The sequence below is a fragment of the Mastacembelus armatus genome, chromosome 23, assembly GCF_900324485.2.
Source record: "Mastacembelus armatus chromosome 23, fMasArm1.2, whole genome shotgun sequence".
Lineage (NCBI taxonomy): Eukaryota > Metazoa > Chordata > Actinopteri > Synbranchiformes > Mastacembelidae > Mastacembelus > Mastacembelus armatus.
The window spans coordinates 5489521-5508174 of record NC_046655.1 but is presented as its reverse complement, the minus strand read 5'-3'; the positions used below and the strand labels follow the sequence as shown (position 1 = coordinate 5508174).

Genomic DNA, 18654 nt, shown 5'->3' with positions numbered 1-18654 from the left:
CCTTGGATTTTGTGAGAGACCAAAGGTGATCACGTGACCTGCCACCTGACTGCCTGAACCACCACTGGTCACTAGACTAACACAGCATTCCCCAGCATGTGCTCCAACTAAAACACACTGCACAAAAGACATTCATGACACAGACGTTCCATTTAAAAAAACAGGGATGTTGTTAAAACGTTTCAGTATAACAGCAACAGGTACCTGATAGTGTACCTTGGGGGGAAAAAAAAAAAAATACAAATGGCCTGGTTTGGAGTTACTAATCTGTCTCCCCATCAACCTCTTCCCCTGTTCCCTTGTTGTTGTCCCCCTGCTGGCTGGCATGTGTGTGGAATAAAAATGTGCAAGGCCTTTTGTCCGACTAGTTCCAAGTAACAGCTCTGGCTTCAGACAGGAGAAAGCTTGGGGAAGCAGCTAGGAGGACAGACATATGGCGCAGAAGAGAGGGAAGACCCCATGCCCCTTGGTCTGGAGATGCACGAGGTATTTTATTAAACATCTGCAGTATTTGTTTTGCAATTGTGATGTCTCAGGCTGTTTTAATTGTTTACATGATATATACCTCAGGCTTAAAAAGCATTCAAATTTATTAAGTACATTTACATTTCCAGATATTCCTCAGCTAAGACCAGATCTGATGGTCAGGAATGAATCTTATTTAAAGGAAAGTTGTACTTTGCATTGGAGAATTAACCAAACTGAAGTGGATTACTGCAGTCACCGGGTGAGGAACAAACTAACTTTCTGTCAGGTATCATCACCCTAAATTTTAAGCACTGAAAACCAGTTTTCCTTCTGATTTGAATTAAACCTTCATCTCTTAGTGTGTACTCACCGGAGATTAAAGAGAGGAAACAGGTGGTGTTTACACAAGAACTACATAGTTTTACAGCTCTTCTGCATTCACTCTGTCCAGATACAGGCATAAATGCTCAATTTTCATTTTTAAAACATTACTAAGTGTCCCTAATTTAAACTGAATGACAATATTTATGGTCACACATAACTAGGAATCTGAATTCCCAGAAACTCCCCATACTAAGTTTTGATACACTTCATTCAAGTTATGAAGCAGATTATTGCTGGAGGGATACATTAAAAACTTTGTGTAAACAACTGGCAGGTTTGACTCTGTAATGATGGTGCAGAAACAGATGTGGTTACTATCTTTTAGTGTGGTGTTTACTATAAATATATCAAAATATATTAAATGGATATGAAAAAGCTGTTTAAATTTAAAAGAATATCTTAACCTTTTGGGAAATAGTAGTTCTGGCTTTCATACTGACAGTGACATTAGAAGACTTCTATGTGTAGATAAATACTGTAGCAGCTACTCTCTTCCGTGGGATTCATTTTATGAAATAACACTGCAGTATAGAAGTGAATTCAATCAAAACACATTTCCTGATCTTTTTCTTGCAGTGCCCCTAGGGCAGGCAGATAGACTGGTACCAGTCTGTTGTGTCTAGAATGGAACAAGCAGCAGGGGATAGAGCAAAGAGGACTAGCAGGCAGGCTCTGGTTGTCCCTGACCAGAAGACCAGAAAACGCACTGGCATCTCCACTCTCCAAGTACTAAAGCTTTCTATAATCAACACTTGTCAGCTGATTACTACCTCACTTTGTATTTTCTTTACAGGCTGGTGATGCACTGTGGGTATATAGCACTAGGGGGGAAAAAAAAAACAAGTTAAAATGTCTCCTCACAAACAAGGAGGTAACAGGTTCAAACTTTGTCCTGCCTGGCAGAGCTGCCTGATTTGTCTTAAACTAAAATCATATAGATTTTAGATAAATGTGCTTCTGCCAAAATTGGTTCAAATCAAATCAAGTGCTTACACTGTTTCATCATCATCAAGTTAAAAGAGCAAAACATAGGCCTACTACGAAACACACCTATACTCCACTTTGATTTGAGTTCAATCTGCACATACTGGCTTGTTAAGCGGATCCTCAGACAATATAATAAATAAAGCAGAATTGTAACTCCGCAGGTTCATCAGAGCATTTTGTTTTCTCAATATTCCACTTCACATTCTTATGTAGAACCACAAATTAAAAATACAGAAATATTATTCAACTTATTTCAAATTACAAAAAGTGGTAGAGTACATTCCTGAAAGCCTTCATAACCCTAGTTTTTTACATTACAACTTACACTACTCAAACCAAATTAACATAATACATGAAATACTGTATGGTGAAACACATCCAGAAATGCAAGAATGCCCAAAGGGATTTAATTTAGCACAGAGTAACCTAGTTCAAGGCTGCAGCAGCAGATGTGGAACAGTTTCAAAGTTTAGGTGATTATCCTGTTGTGGTAAAATTTACCCATAGCCTAGAACTACAATTATGATGTACTGTTCTCGCAAGTATTTATTTCTCTCAAAGCCGATTTACACATTATGAAGTAATTGCCTGCAGGACAGCATGCTTACATTTGCCCTTCTCTTGTGTTTCCAGTTGTTTATTGTGGCACTGTCCTTCGCCTATTTCTCCAAGGCCCTCGCAGGGACTTACATGAAGAGCTCCATCACTCAGATTGAGAGACGTTTTGATCTCTCAAGCATGCACATTGGACTCATAGATGGCAGTTTTGAGATGGGTACCACTTACTTTTCATTGCAACTCTAACTTTGTGAAAATAAAGTAACTTTTGTGACTCTACAGCCGATGATTTTCTAAATATATTGTTTTTTCTTCTGCTGTCTTGGGTCCACTTTCCTGGAGATAGGCAACTTATTGTTCCTCGCTGTGGTCAGCCATTTTGGGGCCAAGCTACATCGGCCCAGACTCATTGCTGTGGGCTGTTTCCTCATGGCTGTGGGTGCCTTTCTCACTGGCCTGACACACTTCTTCATGGGATGGTAAAAACTCAACTCTAGACACAAAAATTATAAAAAAAAAAAAATAAAAAAAAAAAAAGACCCTCCTGATGCCTATGACTAATGTCTAATGTTGGCACTAATGGATTTCACAGCTACAAGTATGACACAATGATTCAGGCTTTCCAGAATGACAGTGAGAACACCGCTGCCTGTGTAGATCCTCTGAAAACACTAGATGCACCTGAAATTCAGATAGAACCTTCTGTGGAAGACAAGAAAGGTAAGCCAAGCCATCATTTGTAACTTCAACTGAAGATACAAGATAGATAAAAACTGTAATCTACTAGTCATATGGGAACAAAAGTCTGAACATCAATGTCAGGCTTAAGTATCTGGACAATCCAAAATATCTACGGGCAGCACTCAGACAAACATCTACCCATAAATTGAAATCAACAACCACAAGAGCAAGATCTACAAAGAATCTATAGCTCTAAAGAATCACTAGCTTTTCAACCACCTACGTTGACCCTCGTCCAAGTTACAGTGTATCAACCCAAAAGCTACAGTTCTTGCATAGATAAGACAAAACCTCCTGGTAACATGACAAATCTCACCATCACTGTTACCGAAATCTTACAGAGATAAATTATTCAGTTTCATGTCAACAGTGCATATGATCAGTCTGTGTGTGGACTGTCGTTAGCCAACAGGCTAATTTGGAAAAAGGAAAAATATAAGTGAATGATCATTAGGTTTTGTAATATCACTGAAAAAGCAGACGTCGGTAATAACTGATAAATTAAGTTCTGTTAATGTAAATGCATGATTGAGAAGCTGCTCTTGTTCCTATGAATTCTGGTTCCATGGGATATTGTCTTTGCAATAACATGACTGGAATAAAGGCAATGCTTTTCTACATCATATGTTTTTTAATAAACCTTTGTATAAACATGCAAAGTTTTCTTTTAGATGGAAACTTTTTATAAGCATCTATGAATAACACATTCCTCACACACCAAAGAGGTAGTTTTAAAACAACTACATGTATAATAAGTTAGGTGATAAAATTAGGTTTTGCAGTAAAACTGAACATATTGCTATTTTCACTCAATCTTTATTAGAGCGTTGCACCAAAGTCAATTTCATGTGTCATTATTCAGCCTGTGTGAGAGAACCTGGTTCCAACATGTGGATCTATGTGTTCCTGGGGAATGCTCTGCGGGGGATTGGAGAAACCCCAGTTACCCCTCTGGGCATCTCCTACATTGATGACTTTGCTAAAGCTGAAAACTCACCTTTCTATATAGGTAAGGCATTAATGCTTGTTTTTGAACATTTTTAATGGAACTTTCAAAAGGTACAAACACTGTTATATTTTCTAAACTAACAAATTGTATATTCCCTAAAACTGACACAAAATGTATATCAATTTAGTTTTATTCTAAACTTTATTGGTAGGTTTTATCAATAACTTTTATTTTCCTTATTTTTTTGAGAACATATAAAATCTTTTTTGTTTTGTGATTTGCAGCTTGTCTCCAGACCATTACTCTATTGGGGCCCATGTTTGGTTTCCTCCTGGGCTCCTATTGTGCCAAACTATATGTTGACATTGGATATGTTGATATGGGTAAGTGTAATGCATTTCTTTTGTGCCCAGAGCATTATCATCAGGACTGGGTAGTCCACACCCCAAAAGCTAAGGTTTGTTTAATATTTGCTAACATTATCACTGCAAAAAGTATATGGGCTGCATGAGAATTGTAGGTTTGACAGATGTCACAACAGGAGCTGCAGGATTAGGGCTTAGAGAACTATCAGTTGTGAAAATTATTGTCTCAGAAAAGACATGGTGACTCTGGCTGGAGGGTTTGGTTCAGCCTCTCTGAGATCAAGCTCCCAGTTCACAATGCCAGTGGTTTAGCATGCTACTAAAAAACAGGTCAATTAGGCTTTTTCTGACTGTTGATTCTCACCAACAGGTTAGGTAAAATCAATAACTTGTTTAAGAAACTCAACTTGAAAGTGCAGCATCATGCATTCTGCTAATACTCTGCATTCACTTGAAAACTTCTTACATCTAGAAAGTGTGACCATCAGTCCTAAAGACGCCCGCTGGGTAGGTGCCTGGTGGATGGGCTTCCTTGTGTCTTCTGCCCTCTTGCTCATCTCCAGTATTCCCTTCTGGTTCCTACCCCGCTCGCTGCCAAGGCAGGAGGGAGACATGGAGAAGTCGACTCCAGCATGTGACACCCTGGACAGGACAGGCGAGGCTCTCAACAACAACCACAACCTCAAGTTGACTGAAATTGCAAAAGGTACAGTACAAGTACAGTAACATCTACATCATAATCCTCTTCTAACCATGAGGGAACACAGATGATACTTTATTGCATTTCTGGTTCAAGTCTTCATATTTGGCATTTTACTAAAAAAACATTGTAGGTGTAAGTTAATGAATTTGTGTTTTACCTGAATCCACAGGATTTTTTCCTTCCCTAAAGCACCTGCTGGCAACTCCTGCCTACTTCTTGCTCCTTTGTGGGAGCATCCTTAAGTTCAACTCCTTCATCGGCCTGTTCACCTTCAAAGCCAAATATATGGAACAACAGTTTGGACAGTCTGCATCCAGAGCCAACTTCCTTATAGGTAAAACACAAATTGGGTTTTGTTGTCATATATCAACATATCTATGCTCATCTGATGCTTTAATGGCAGACTACTGTTGTTAAGGGTGATATTTTATGGGATAGTAAAAAAAAAACGCAAAAATTTAGTCTAGTAGAAACAAAAACAGGAAAAACATAGACCCTGAATTTGACTCTAATGTTAGAAAAACAAACAATCCACATAAAACCTATAACATGGACTTTGGGTTATAACTAAGATAAAAACAATGTATCAACTAGACAGTAAATAATTCTGTGTTTACCTTCCACTTTCACAGCACTTTGTTTAGTCTTATGTGTAGATGAGGCGACATCTTCCTTCATCTGTGGGTTCAGTTCAGGTTTACCTCATGGCAAAGACCCGGGACTGTGTGTAAAATTACTGACTTCAGTCAAACGATATAGGGCTCTGGCACTTCAGCTCCTCTAGTCTACTGATTTGTCTTATCGAGTTAGCTTAGCTAGCTAAACAACGCTGTCCATGTCCCCTGGCACTACACCAATAGTCTGATACCCACAGGCTGATACACCGCATGTCACGTACTGTTTTCAAAAGAAATAAGTTAACCTACGTCCTCGGATATTTCTTCACATGTGACAAAGGTTTGTCTCAAACAGCTCTGCAGCGTCCAGAGCTCTGTAACGTCTGATCCACCGATTCGCGCCATCGTTGTAGACCATCCCTTTGAGCATGCGCACAGTGACACATGGTTTCAGCAGTTTATAAATAATAATTCGTCTCTTAGGCGTCAGCTTCTATTTAACCAGGCAAAAAACATTACAAAGTTTACTCAAAATATACAAATAACTCAAACCGACCATTAACGAATTTAAGAAATTACAGATTTTATAAATGTGTAAACTCAGGAGAAAACAACTTAAAAGTTTGACACCTGATTACCTTTTAAAGGGTTTGTGATTTACATTCATTAAGGAGTTTTGGCTATGTGACACCTGAGTTGTGATTCAAGGTGTTTTGTCTGCTCTCAGGGGTGAATTAAGGGCATTTTAAGGGATTCTTGTTTCATTGTGTCACCATTACAGAATTTTCAGGAACAATGCACGTTTAACTCATGATCTTATTCGTGATCATGAATCCAGTGTTGACTCTGTTACTTATACTGTCACCTTCATAAAGGGAGGAATACACATTTTGTTTTTGGCAATCTCACTTGGGAACCAATAGATACCAAGAGACTTCTTACTTTAATATTTTGGCTACAGTGTGAAGACTGCCCTCATGTTTGCCTTCTAGGTATGCTGAACCTGCCAGCAGTGGCAGTAGGGATCTTCCTGGGAGGGCTGATGATGAAGAGGTATAAACTGAATGTGGTGTCAGGAGCTCAGCTTTCTTTTGCTACGTCCTTCATGGCGTACCTCCTCATGTTGCTGCAATTTGGCACAAAATGTGACAACATTCCTGTTGCTGGGCTCACCATTTCATACAATGGGTTAGTGCTGAGACATGAAGATGACCACAGCTTATACTATACCATGCATACTATTTCATACCTTAAAATACATGTAAACTTATATTTACTGGTATTGTTTTTTAATGTTGTCCCAGCTTATAAAAAATTCTGTTTGCCCTGCAGGACGCAAACTGTATCATCCAACAGCAAAATGCTCTTTTCAGAGTGTAACAGAAACTGCTCATGTTCAGTGGAGGACTGGGACCCTGTGTGCTCAGACAATGGCATCACTTACATCTCTCCATGTATGGCCGGATGTCTTGGCTCCAGTGGACACGGCAAGAACACAGTAAGACCATCGCAAACACAGTGGTCACAGTAAATCTGCTTAGGAAGACATATGGGTCAGATGAGTCCCATTTTTTTTTAAAAAATTCATTAATTTGCAAATGTATATTTTATATAGAGATGGATCATCGATTTCTATTTTCATAAGTAATTTTCAGTACATTGCAGCTTCTCTCTCTTTACCAGGTCTTTCATAACTGCAGCTGTGTGTCAGCCTCCTTCCCAGCAGGCAGCAGTATGTCAGTGAGGCTGGGCCAGTGTCCTCATGCCAAGGACTGCAGTCGCAGTTTCACCTCCTACATGGCTGTGTCTGTTCTCAGCTCTTTCATTAACTCTCTGGGGTTCACACCTGGCTATATGGTCATTATACGGTCTGTGTACCCCAGAAAGGAAATAATGAGAAATATTCTTCTTGTGAATTGATCACAAATGTGATTGTTTTACTAGCCCTATTTATATTAGAAACTGACTGTCAAAGGCAAAAAATGGTTTTCTACAAAATAATCTTTATTGGTAAGCTGCTGTTGATTTGTAATTTACAGATGCATCTCACCAGAACTCAAATCCCTTGCCCTGGGTATGCAGACCTTGGTAGCTAGGACTCTAGGTGAGCCTCAGTCCATGTGAAGTACAATTCCATGTATAGCTTAATCTGTTTGATTTGGACTTGTTTTGTTTCTCACTGTCAGCATTGCCTCTGAGTTACATTGTTGTACTAGATTGTTACCTTTCAGGGACATAGTATTTTTCTGTATTGCAAAGTTGTAATGGTACATATTTGGATGATGTTTCTTTTGTAGGTGGAATCCCTGCACCGGTGTATTTTGGAGCCCTGATTGATTCAACATGCCTGAAGTGGTCGATCAAGAAGTGTGGGGGCAGGGGGGCATGTCGCATTTATGACTCTGATATGTACAGGTATGCCATGGAAACAAACGTGGGAATAGAGTGTTACAGTGAAGTTATGTTGGTGATAAAGGCCGACAAAGCTAAATATTTGCACATCTAATACCACCTTCATTTTAGACACCACAGCATTAAAGATTTCTATCTTTTGTGTCTGTTTTCAGGATCATCTTTCTGGGTCTGATCACTTGTCTCAGTGGTTCCTCATATTTTTTCATCATTGCTGTTATCATCCTCCTTAGACGACAGTTTCAGAAGCCTGAGCAGAAAACAGAAATACAGCAGTCAAAAGCTTTGAAGGAAATTGAACTTAAGGCCCCATCAAACCCCACTGAGGATAAGATTAGTGCCCCTAAAAGTTCTAGTCTTCCTCATGTTCCTACAGTGTGGGTAAGGATTGCCACACAGCTGGAGGAAGGAGGGGAAGTTCAGAGAACAGAGCAGCTCCCCCAAGGTGGCAGACTCATATCTACAAATAACACACAGGGGAAGCAACAACCTGAATCCCTCATGGAGATCACTGTTGAGTTTACTCCTTTACCGAGTGATGGAGCACAGATGGAGATAGGTGGGCCGAATGCAGAGGAGGAGGAGGTAAGAGAGGCAAAGGATGAGGCACGGGCACATATGGAAGAAGAGAAGCCGGACACTGACGCAGAAGACAAGAATGAGTTAGAGAAAGAAGAAACACATAGCAAAGAAACTGATGGCCCACAGAACTAGTCTGGGTTCAATTATACGGTCAAACAAGGTAAACAGTGACCATACAAGAAGTGTTATTCAGGTGGGGCTGCTTTGTGTTGTCCTCTTTTATCACAGGATAGAGCTGTTACACTACCATTCATCAACAATACAAAATACTCACTTGTGTGCACATGATTACACAGCAACTCCACAAGTCCCAGACTGAAACACATTAGAGTAAACGTCTTGGCCAAAATAAATATTTTCCTTTTTATGTCAATAAATACATTCTTGAATGTGTGACGTTATTGTTGCATTCTGTTCTGCAGATGTGATCCATGAACAAAGCCATGTATGAAATCCATGTTAACATAATATAGACAGAAATAATGAGACAATTCTGTTTGCTTCAGGTTAAGACTTCTGTGTTTGTAATGGTGAGTAAACCACCAGTGGTCCTTTGAGGGGCAGCACAGCAAGCTGCAAATAAAAAACTGACACATTATCATTTTATAAAGTTAAAGGGTAAATAGCAGCTTATTTAAGACCTACACAGGCTGCCTACCGTCTTTTTAATTTTTTACATTCTGTCTATCCATCTTCCCTGACTTTTATTTCAAAATGGTGCATAATCTCATTTCCACCAGAGAAGCTGGTACATGCAAAATATCAATGCAATGTTGAGAATTCAGATGAATATCCTGTCACTCTATCTGCAGCCACCTCAGGCTTACCTCTGAAGCTAACAGGAAACACATACATTTCTTTCCAGGGAAATGACCACTGTTTCTATGGTATGTCTCCATACACAGCTCAATTTCTGGTTAATCCAAACAAAGCTCAGTTGAAAACAGATTCGCTTCCCTGCAGCAGAAGATTTTTTTCTGGCTAAAGTTAGTACATTTTATTTCCTTCTACATCTGCTGGAAACAAAAAATAAAATCCTGGTTTTGTCAGCCAGCCTCCTACTGGCAATTGTGTCAGGTGGCTTCTGTATTTGTGTTTATGTATCTGTGTTTTTTCTCACTGAAACTGGAAATTTCTGATCAGAGTCTAACAACATTTGAATCAAAATCTGATGACAGTTATAGGTTTAACATACCTTTTTACAATGAAATTGTCTGTCGGGTTGAGTGGAAAGTCAGGTGACAGTTATCAAGACCTTTCACAATACACAGCTGTCTGATCTACTGTTAATATAAAAATATTGATGGATGGACATATACTGTATAAGACCTGCTTGGTTATGCTTGCATCCCTTTATATCTACCACAAATTCCTTCCAGTTCTGTGCAGATGAAAATGAAAGGCTATATTTGGAGAAACCTGATGTCACAAGTGGTTTGAGCGATGAGCTTATAACTGTTGGAGTGGGCTGGTGTGACAGTCAAACACAATCAAACCCTGGACTGTTCCAGTGACAGACTGAGATCTTCAGGCTCACACAGCAGAAAGTGAGTACTCTGTCTTTTTCAGACAGAACCTGTCTGAGCTACAGTGTCGGTACTTTGTGTTACATTAGATTTCTTGTAGGTTTGAATAGAACGATATGCTGAATTTTATTCTAATGTCAGATTTTTATCAGATCTTTACAACTAAAGCATATATTAAATTCAATATCCAAATGGTTTTCCACAGCAACACCATGCAGACGTAATGTGAGATTTTCTATTTAAAAAGGAAGCAGTCATTCAAAAGTGTTGTCTTGAATATAATTATTGTGAAATAGGATATACAGAAAATTCAATTTAAAAACTATACAAAATAAGTGCTGCAAAGAGAATTTGCAGAAAATCAACTGGTAACTATTTTGTAATGAATAAATCACTTAAGAAATTTTTCAGCAAAATGGAAATCTCTGGTTTCACTTTCTCGGTTGTGAGGATTTGCTGCTTTTCTTCCTATGTGATAGTGAAGTAAACTGGATTGGATTTCAGTCTGGTGATCAGGCAAAACATCGCCCTGATAATTGTGATGGCCATTTTCTGAAATAGTGACAGACATATTTCTGACATTTTATAGACTGTAAAGTGATAATTTCCAAAAATAACAGTTTGTTTAACTAATGAAAATAACCTACTACTATTAGCTGGAACCTTGGTAAACCTTACACTATACAACAGGAAATTAAAGAGAATATAATCATCATCAACATCAGAGCAGCAGAGCTGGTAAATGCTTGTTAGTTGCTTATAAATAACAGTCAAGTACTCACTTTTTTGACCAAATAAATATTCTTTTGGCTAACTAAAAATAGTTTGCTGCTATCTACTGTACTCATTCAGGTAACTGCCCTACACTATGTATCAACTGAGAGTGTCTGTGCTTCTCCTCATGCTGCTTGTGCTGCTGCCCTGCCTCACTGCTGCCCCAAGTCACAGGTAAATGTATATATGGCAAACAGCATGAGAGTTCTTTGACCAATGACTGGTAATATATACATATAAATATGTTTATCAGATTACACACCAGTATGATTGACCAATACAGGAGTTTAACCTGAGCTCAGATGACAAGCAGATGAATATCATGTCAACTGTAATGAGAAGGGCTGCAATGTTGTGTGAGGAGCAGTCCGTGGAAAATCGCTAAGTGACAAAGTGGATGTTCTGACGAGGGTTATCATCAGCTAACAGTGTGAAACAGTTTGGGCCTTTTACCTCTGTGACTCAGGTACTTCAGTCCCAGCTCACCCAGTGAGCAGGACCATGCTCTCCCAAACAGTGGCTGGTTAGCTCCCAGGATAATCTCCAACCCACTCCTCAGTCTCATGGGTACGCGGGTGGACAGAGGGCTCACGGCTATGAACACGTAAGAGCATGTAGAGAAATTAGCAGATGTATCATCTCTTTATCATTAAACATGTAAACATAGCTATGACTAAAGTCTCTAAATGTTATTACATTTCTCTGTTTGTCATCTTCAAAGTCACCGCATAGAGAAGAGGAGGTGCAACACAGCCACCTGTGTCACCCAGAGACTAGCAGACTTTCTTGTCCGCTCCAGTAACATTATCGGCACCGTCTACACCCCGACCAATGTGGGATCTGCCACCTATGGCAAGAGGGAACTACTGCAGCTCCCCAACTACTGGCATCACTAGTTCTGACTGAGAAAACACCTGCTTTACTCCTGGTGCTCTCAAGATAGAACCAATATCCAAAATATCCAAAAATAGTATGATATGAATATAAAACAGTAAATAAAATAAAACAGATGCTAAACCATATGAAAAAAATGTTATCTGTTCTTTTGATCATAAAATTGTAAAATAATCTTCATGCGTATTAAGCCACATGTTTGGATATTATGACTGATGTGCAAGGGCTGGGAGATATTAATATCTGATGTGGGACTACATCTCACATGGTAAAAGATGAAGAATAGGTCTTTCAGGGCTATTTACCATCCAATCAATGTAATCAGGTTAATCAAGTGAGATCCCAACTGTGACCAGTAGTGGATGCTGTCACCTCAGAGTTTAATAGTAGGTCATAAAAATTCCTGTTGTACAACAAGTATTTGAAATATGCATAATGTAAACAGTTTAACTATTTTGTCACATTTGGTTGGATCTGAAGTGAAGCAGAAACTGTTTGGTTAATGCAACAATAAGAAAATTGAAATGCATATCCCAAGGCACTTTTTCTCAATTAGAAATAAAAAGTATGCTGCTTACATTAATGCAATTATGCATTAATGTTTTTTGTTTTTTTTTAAGACAAACAGTGTTTGCATAAACTCCTCTGCCAGGTATTGTCTTCCTGAAGTGGTTATTCAGGATAACATAATGGAAATGTATGACGCACAGCATTAACCTGCGTTTTATTACCAGTGACCCAGTCTCAGACATTGACTTCAATAATCCCACGCATGGTTAGCACCGTCATAAAAGGTTTTTCAAAAACAGAACAAGTGCTTCCCTGTCGCTGATGATAGCAAAAAAGGGAGCCAGTACACTGACATAGAATACACATAGGGGATTGTGTCAAGATCTGTTGACGTAAAACGTATCGGTACTTCAGCTGTTACCTAGTTGTTTATCACTACAGTAATAATAGCTTTTTTTGATGGAATTTTAGAGCTGATTTATGACTCTGTCACACCATTAATCTCTGACATTAAAGGTACAACCATGATCCAAATATAACCAAGAAGGTTATCCTGCCATGAAAATTCAGTGTAAAGGACTATATCCTGCTGTTAGTGATGATGTGATTTACATGGATTTTAATACAGAGACTCCTATAGACAACAGCTACTAAATTGAAAGTTTTGTTTTCTAATATTGATTTAAAAAAGCGTAAATAATGTCCTCTTTTCTTATTAAATGTTTTGACTTCCATTCCACATGTGTTTTGCTGGTGTATGTTTGAATTACTGCAAAAAGACTAAAATAAAGCATTGATAAAGTGGCACTGTGTTTATTTGAGTTAGTAAAGACGTGAAAATAGTTAAGATTTTAGCGCAAGTTCTTTTGTGCGTTTACAAAACGTCTCCTGCTGCTTGCCGTAGAAAATTGTAAACACGGAAGTTACGCCTCGGTGCTGGTGTCATGTGCTAATGAAAGATTGTGGTCAGCTGGCTATAATGAGATATTCTACAATGATCAGTTATTAGTTGAGAATAAAACATTTACCAAGATCTCATACGAGGGGAACCATGAGCGTCTGAGAAACATTTTGACTACTGAATCACATTTAGTGCCAGAAAATGTACGGGAGCTAATGTTAGCTAGTTCCCATTAGCTTAGATAACGTACTTTCTAAAAACATGGCACATAAAGAGAAAACATTTCAATTTGTGATCGTGGGCGGAGGCATCGCGGGAGTGACATGTGTTGAGCAGGTGAAAATCGATAAATAAGTTTGCTTTGTGCATGTTCTATGTTTCCAATGTATTTGACCTACATACAGAGGTAAACTACTTTAAAGTTACAGTAAGTTAGGTAAACACAACTCCTGATCTCCTCTGACAGCTGTCATCCCAGATCCAGTCAGCTGACGTGGCTCTGATCACAGCAGGTCCTCACATCAAAGCCGTGACCAACTATAAGCAGGTCAGGGTGACTGATGGTGAACAGGGTGGTACTGACACAGTTTTTCAATGGCTCTCCCACACTGCAAGCACATGCGATGTATTTTAAGTGATTTAATATTAAAAATGCCACTCAGATATAACAACTTGTGTTGCTTTTAATGGCCATGATATGAAGGTGTCCAAGACACTGGAGGAGTTTGACATAGAGGAGCAACCATCCAGTGTTTTGGAGGAGAAATTTCCCAACCTGACTGTCATCCACTCTGCTGTCAAATGCCTCAACACACAATCACATGTAAGTAGAGATTTTGCAGAGTGCACTGGAATTTGAAAGTGTGTAACAATGTCTATATTTGATTTTGCATTTTATGTTATGCTTGTTTCTTAATAACAAGCTAACATTTCTGATTTGGTAATCTAAGCATTTAGTATTTCTGAAATGTGTAACAGCAGCATAAGCCATACATGCTGTAATTCTTTATTAGTTTACTGACTATAATGTTAGATCTGCATCAGAGTGCAGACAGTGACTTCCTGCAACAATATCATTATAAAGCCTTGGGTAGTGACTGTCTGCTGTGGCCACCTTGTGGACACGTGGTTAAACTGCAAGGTCTTACAACTGTCATGAGTTTAAGAGTTTAGTTCCCAAATTACCTTCCCGGTTTGATAGAAAGATCATAGCTTATCAAAGTGAAGGGGGGATCACACCTTAAAGCCAGTTGTGAATAGTTAAGAGTATTATCCATGAGTTTGACCTTCTGTTCTCAGGCTGTAGAAACGGCAGATGGCCGTGTTATTGGTTATGAGAAGCTATGTATCTGCAGTGGAGGCAGACCCAAGCTTCTCTCTGATGGCAACCCTTATGTGCTGGGGATACGGGACACAGACAGTGCACAGGTATGAATCACACACTCCAGGTATGTGCACGGTTTTTACAGTAGCAAGAAGCCATTATCCTTTTCCAATTATGTTGTTTTTATTATGTGTCAAGCACCATTTTTCTTTCTTTCTTGAGGAAATGGATACTCATATTTTCAGTGGATATATCAGCTTCTCTCTTGAACACTGATTTCCAGCTACTAGCCAGTGTACCAACTGCTTGACCTCCTAAAGGAAGCATATCTACCAGAAAGACATCTTAGCATGATACACTACAGTAACACCTATGACCTCAGAAATAAACAAGTCAATTTAAACATTTCTGATGTCACTAAAAACAGAATATTTTAAGTTTCAATAAGATTCTAATTTATGGAAGAACTGCTCTACTGCTCTAAATGATTACACAAGCATACCTAATAAAGTGACCACTGAAATTATGCTAAAGTGTGTTGTTAAAATAGTGAAAATGTTTGTGTTTCAGGCACTTCAGAAGCGGTTATCTAAAGCAAGGAGAATTGTTGTTGTTGGAAACGGAGGCATCGCTTTGGAATTAGTGTGAGTAAACTGTAGCCAAGAGGTTGTGATTGAATTAAAATGTAATTAAAAAGGGTCATATGTGAATACATTTTTATTTCTGTGACCATTTGTCAGAATTATACCTGTACGATTCCAACTGAATCACTGTACCCTGTGTAATATTACCAAAATGTTCAGAGATAGTCTACGTGGACGATTCCTTTTCGTGTTAATCAGTATGTACTCTACAGATATGAGGTGGAGGGCTGTGAGGTGATCTGGGCTGTAAAAGACAAAGCCATAGGAAACACCTTCTTTGATGCCGGGGCGGCACAGTTCCTCATCCCGTCACTGGAGGCTGACAAACCACAGAGTGCTGCTCCCTGTAAGAGGATTCGCTACACCACAGAGGAACCAGCAGCTGGAGCATCACAGACCTTCACCAGAGGTTTTCATCTTATGCCCCAGATGTTCTCCTCCTCCCTTTAATGCATAGATGTGTTAATACAGTAAGAATGTATGTGTGTTTCCACTCCCAGGCAGAATTTTGCGAGGGCATGGTTCTGGTCCTACCAAGCCTGGCAGTGCCCTCGGTCCAGACTGGCATGAAGGAATTGTTCTCCGAGGAGCAGAGCAGGTGAGATCATGAGGGCACCTTTGTAGCCATAAAGACTGAGTGTGGGAAAAATCGGCTGGAAATAAATCTGTATTGGTCTTCTGTTATATTTTGCTGAGTGTCTTTTCTCTGCTGGTGTGTGCTCAGGTGTCCCGCAGGGTTACTGTGGAATACCAGTGTGAGGTGGAAAAGATATTCACCTTTGAGGAGCTGCTCAATTCCCCACAGCAAGCAGTCAAACCTGAGAATGGTGAGAACTACATTTGCTGTTTGGACTTCTGACTCCTTTTCTCACCCTTTTTTCTTTTCCTTCTCCTTTTTCATTCCTTGCTTTTCTTCCCTCTCAGTAGGATCCTGGCCTGTTTACATCCAGCTGACCAATGGCAAGTCATTTGGCTGTGATTTTATTGTCAGTGCCACCGGTGTCGTACCAAACACAGAGCCATTTCTCCATGGCAACAGTGTAAGTGGCCAAGCAAATATGCTCCCAGAGCCAATTATTGTATAAAACTGTGGGTAGTGTTTAGAAACGTCCAGATGATGAAGCTGTGATGCAAAAATGATTCCAGTCCATCGTTGCTAGTGAAAGTTGACCAAAAAAAAAAAAAAAAAAAAAAAAAAAGCACATTCCTCAGTAGTTCATGGTGAGGGCTCTAGATGTCACTAGAGGACAGATAAGCTGGAAGCCATATTCACAAAAGTTTGTAAGGTCTCCTCAATCAGTAATGACCATTACTTTTGGTTGTATAAGTTTGCACTAGCAGATGATGGTGGCCTTCGAGTAGATGACCACATGATGACGTCAGAGCCGGATGTCTATGCGGCAGGAGACGTGTGCACTGCATGCTGGGAACTCAGCCCACTATGGCAGCAGGTAAACTAACTAACTAATCACTGCATCAACCTGCATAGAAAACCATTTTGTCTTTTGTCTGACTCTGAAACTTTAGAAACTATGGTACACGGGACAGCTTGGTAGGATACTACCTGATTATTTGGGTTCAGGATAAAAGCTGTCATCTTCCACTTCAGAATATGTTAGACATGTAAAACAGTGTCAGTTTGGTCAGTGCAGTAGAAAAATCCAAGAAGCAGCTGAAAAATCTCAATGTGTTATTGTCTGCAGATGCGTTTGTGGACACAAGCCCGTCAGATGGGTTGGTATGCGGGCCGTTGCATGGCGGCATGTGTCCTGGCAGAACCAATAGAACTGGACTTCTGCTTTGAGCTCTTCTCACATATTACCAAATTTTTCAACTACAAGGTGTGTGAACTTTCATTACAGGGTGGTTGTGGTCATTTAAATATTAACCAATATGTTAATAATCTAGTATGCTAATTTTAACTGTTTTCCATTACTCTGCAGAGCCTTCAAGGTCATTTCATGGTACTTTTCAATGCTCTGCTCAAATTTCTTCCTTCTGATCATTCCACAGGTGGTGCTGCTGGGAAAGTTTAATGGGCAGGGGCTGGGGCCTGACCATGAGCTGCTGGTACGCTGCACCAAAGGCCAAGAGTATGTCAAGGTGATAACCGAGCAGGATGTATAAATGCCCTACTGCCAGACTAACTTTGCTTTTGGCTCATTTCCCATTGAAAACCCTCAAATGAATAAGGGATTTGTCATTCTACACACAAACTTAGTGGATTATTACCAGTAGACATTCTTGTGGTGCCGGTGGCATCTAGAAAATGTCATGTGACACATTTTAGAACTATGTGTTAAAGGAGCCACAGTTCTTGCATGGGAAAGTTGGCTGGTTTGAGCCAGGAGTAAAAAAAAAAAATTTCAACATAATTGTTGAAATTATGGGAATCATAAAATCTGATGATGTCTGTACTCACACATTACCACCTGGACCAATACTTTTTGTCGCTACAAATTCCACATGTAGCTTGATTTTCATTCAGATTACTCCTGGCTTTCTCTTCCAGGCTGTTCTCAGCGGAGGTAAGATGGTGGGAGCAGTGCTGATCGGAGAGACAGACCTGGAGGAGACCTTTGAGAACCTGATTCTCAACCAGATGGATCTGACACAGTACGGAGAGGACCTGCTCAATCCCAACATTGATATAGAGGACTACTTCGACTGAACACTTTGACTGATTTGACTTTCGGGGAATGTTAAACATGTCATATTTAATGTTCATACAAGCTTAAAGCCATGTGTGGTAGAGTTAAATCTTCTCTCATGTCCAACTAATGGGAATGGGAATTATGTGTATTATAAAGGATAGATTATCTTGGTGCACATTCTTACAGTTGTAAATTCAAGAATATTTGTTTTAAAATAAATTATTTTCAAAATGAAGTGTACTAAATTAGTACTTTAGTGATATATTCAGAAAAGCTGCCCTCCCTGATCCAGTTGTAGCACGAATGCAAATGCTATATTTTTTTAAACGAAAAACAGATGCAGATATAAAACACTGACAGTTTTGTGTGGATATGAGACTCCCAAAATGTTTTGACAGATATTGTTTTACTCTAAAGAATGGAGTATATTCAGTTATATTTGCTAGTAAAAAAAAAAAAAAAGCTGTTGCTATGTTGTCTTACTGAGTCTGGATCAAATTTCAATGGAAACAGCAACTATAGCTCCGCCTGTGCCTCAGCAGGCATTGATAACAATAGACAATCTCGGGCTAACATAATGCAGTCTTTTCTTGCTCTGATATATTGCTCTTGGGGATGTTACCATTAAAAAAGTCTTTGAAAGGAGAGGACACATTATGAC

The 18654-nt window shown here is 39.3% G+C and overlaps 3 protein-coding genes across 4 annotated transcripts; all 3 read left to right on the top strand.

Annotated features, from left to right (window-relative positions):
- The first annotated feature begins 303 nt into the window (after positions 1–303).
- Positions 304–8958, top strand: slco1e1 (solute carrier organic anion transporter family, member 1E1). Its single transcript, XM_026326649.1, has 15 exons — positions 304–486; positions 1429–1578; positions 2473–2614; positions 2744–2876; positions 2990–3117; positions 4001–4147; positions 4372–4470; positions 4925–5158; positions 5325–5489; positions 6765–6960; positions 7105–7270; positions 7456–7640; positions 7812–7876; positions 8070–8187; positions 8340–8958. Exons 2-15 carry the CDS (start codon positions 1477–1479, stop codon positions 8896–8898), a joined length of 2439 nt encoding a protein of 812 aa, XP_026182434.1. The 5' UTR covers positions 304–486; positions 1429–1476; the 3' UTR covers positions 8899–8958.
- Positions 8959–11160: 2202 nt separating this feature from the next.
- On the top strand, positions 11161–11962 carry iapp (islet amyloid polypeptide). The gene is made up of 3 exons (XM_026327374.1): positions 11161–11240; positions 11533–11670; positions 11788–11962. The coding sequence occupies exons 1-3, from the start codon at positions 11161–11163 to the stop codon at positions 11960–11962; spliced, it is 393 nt and encodes a 130-aa protein (XP_026183159.1).
- Positions 11963–13391: 1429 nt separating this feature from the next.
- pyroxd1 (pyridine nucleotide-disulphide oxidoreductase domain 1) lies at positions 13392–18228 on the top strand. 2 transcript variants are annotated; one of them, XM_026326818.1, is made up of 13 exons: positions 13392–13707; positions 13838–13918; positions 14075–14194; positions 14671–14799; positions 15266–15339; positions 15552–15748; positions 15840–15937; positions 16064–16166; positions 16267–16379; positions 16668–16790; positions 17043–17180; positions 17353–17442; positions 17852–18228. In XM_026326818.1, the coding sequence occupies exons 1-13, from the start codon at positions 13633–13635 to the stop codon at positions 18008–18010; spliced, it is 1500 nt and encodes a 499-aa protein (XP_026182603.1). In that variant the 5' UTR covers positions 13392–13632; the 3' UTR covers positions 18011–18228. The 2 variants fall into 2 exon arrangements, with proteins under 2 accessions (XP_026182603.1, XP_026182602.1); XM_026326817.1 differs by having other exon boundaries at positions 16264–16379.
- The last annotated feature ends 426 nt before the right edge of the window (positions 18229–18654 follow it).

Excerpts from the sequence above, each read along its gene's own strand:
- slco1e1 (XM_026326649.1), top strand. The coding sequence starts at position 1,477 with ATGGAACAAGCAGCAGGGGATAGAGCAAAGAGGACTAGCAGGCAGGCT. Across the intron at positions 2,615-2,743 it reads AGATGGCAGTTTTGAGATGG|GCAACTTATTGTTCCTCGCT; the intron begins GTACCACTTACT and ends TCCTGGAGATAG. Across the intron at positions 2,877-2,989 it reads ACACACTTCTTCATGGGATG|CTACAAGTATGACACAATGA; the intron begins GTAAAAACTCAA and ends TGGATTTCACAG.
- iapp (XM_026327374.1), top strand. The coding sequence starts at position 11,161 with ATGTATCAACTGAGAGTGTCTGTGCTTCTCCTCATGCTGCTTGTGCTG. Across the intron at positions 11,241-11,532 it reads ACTGCTGCCCCAAGTCACAG|GTACTTCAGTCCCAGCTCAC; the intron begins GTAAATGTATAT and ends TCTGTGACTCAG. Across the intron at positions 11,671-11,787 it reads GGGCTCACGGCTATGAACAC|TCACCGCATAGAGAAGAGGA; the intron begins GTAAGAGCATGT and ends TCATCTTCAAAG.
- pyroxd1 (XM_026326817.1), top strand. The coding sequence starts at position 13,633 with ATGGCACATAAAGAGAAAACATTTCAATTTGTGATCGTGGGCGGAGGC. Across the intron at positions 13,708-13,837 it reads GAGTGACATGTGTTGAGCAG|CTGTCATCCCAGATCCAGTC; the intron begins GTGAAAATCGAT and ends CTCCTCTGACAG. Across the intron at positions 16,380-16,667 it reads CATTTCTCCATGGCAACAGT|TTTGCACTAGCAGATGATGG; the intron begins GTAAGTGGCCAA and ends TGGTTGTATAAG.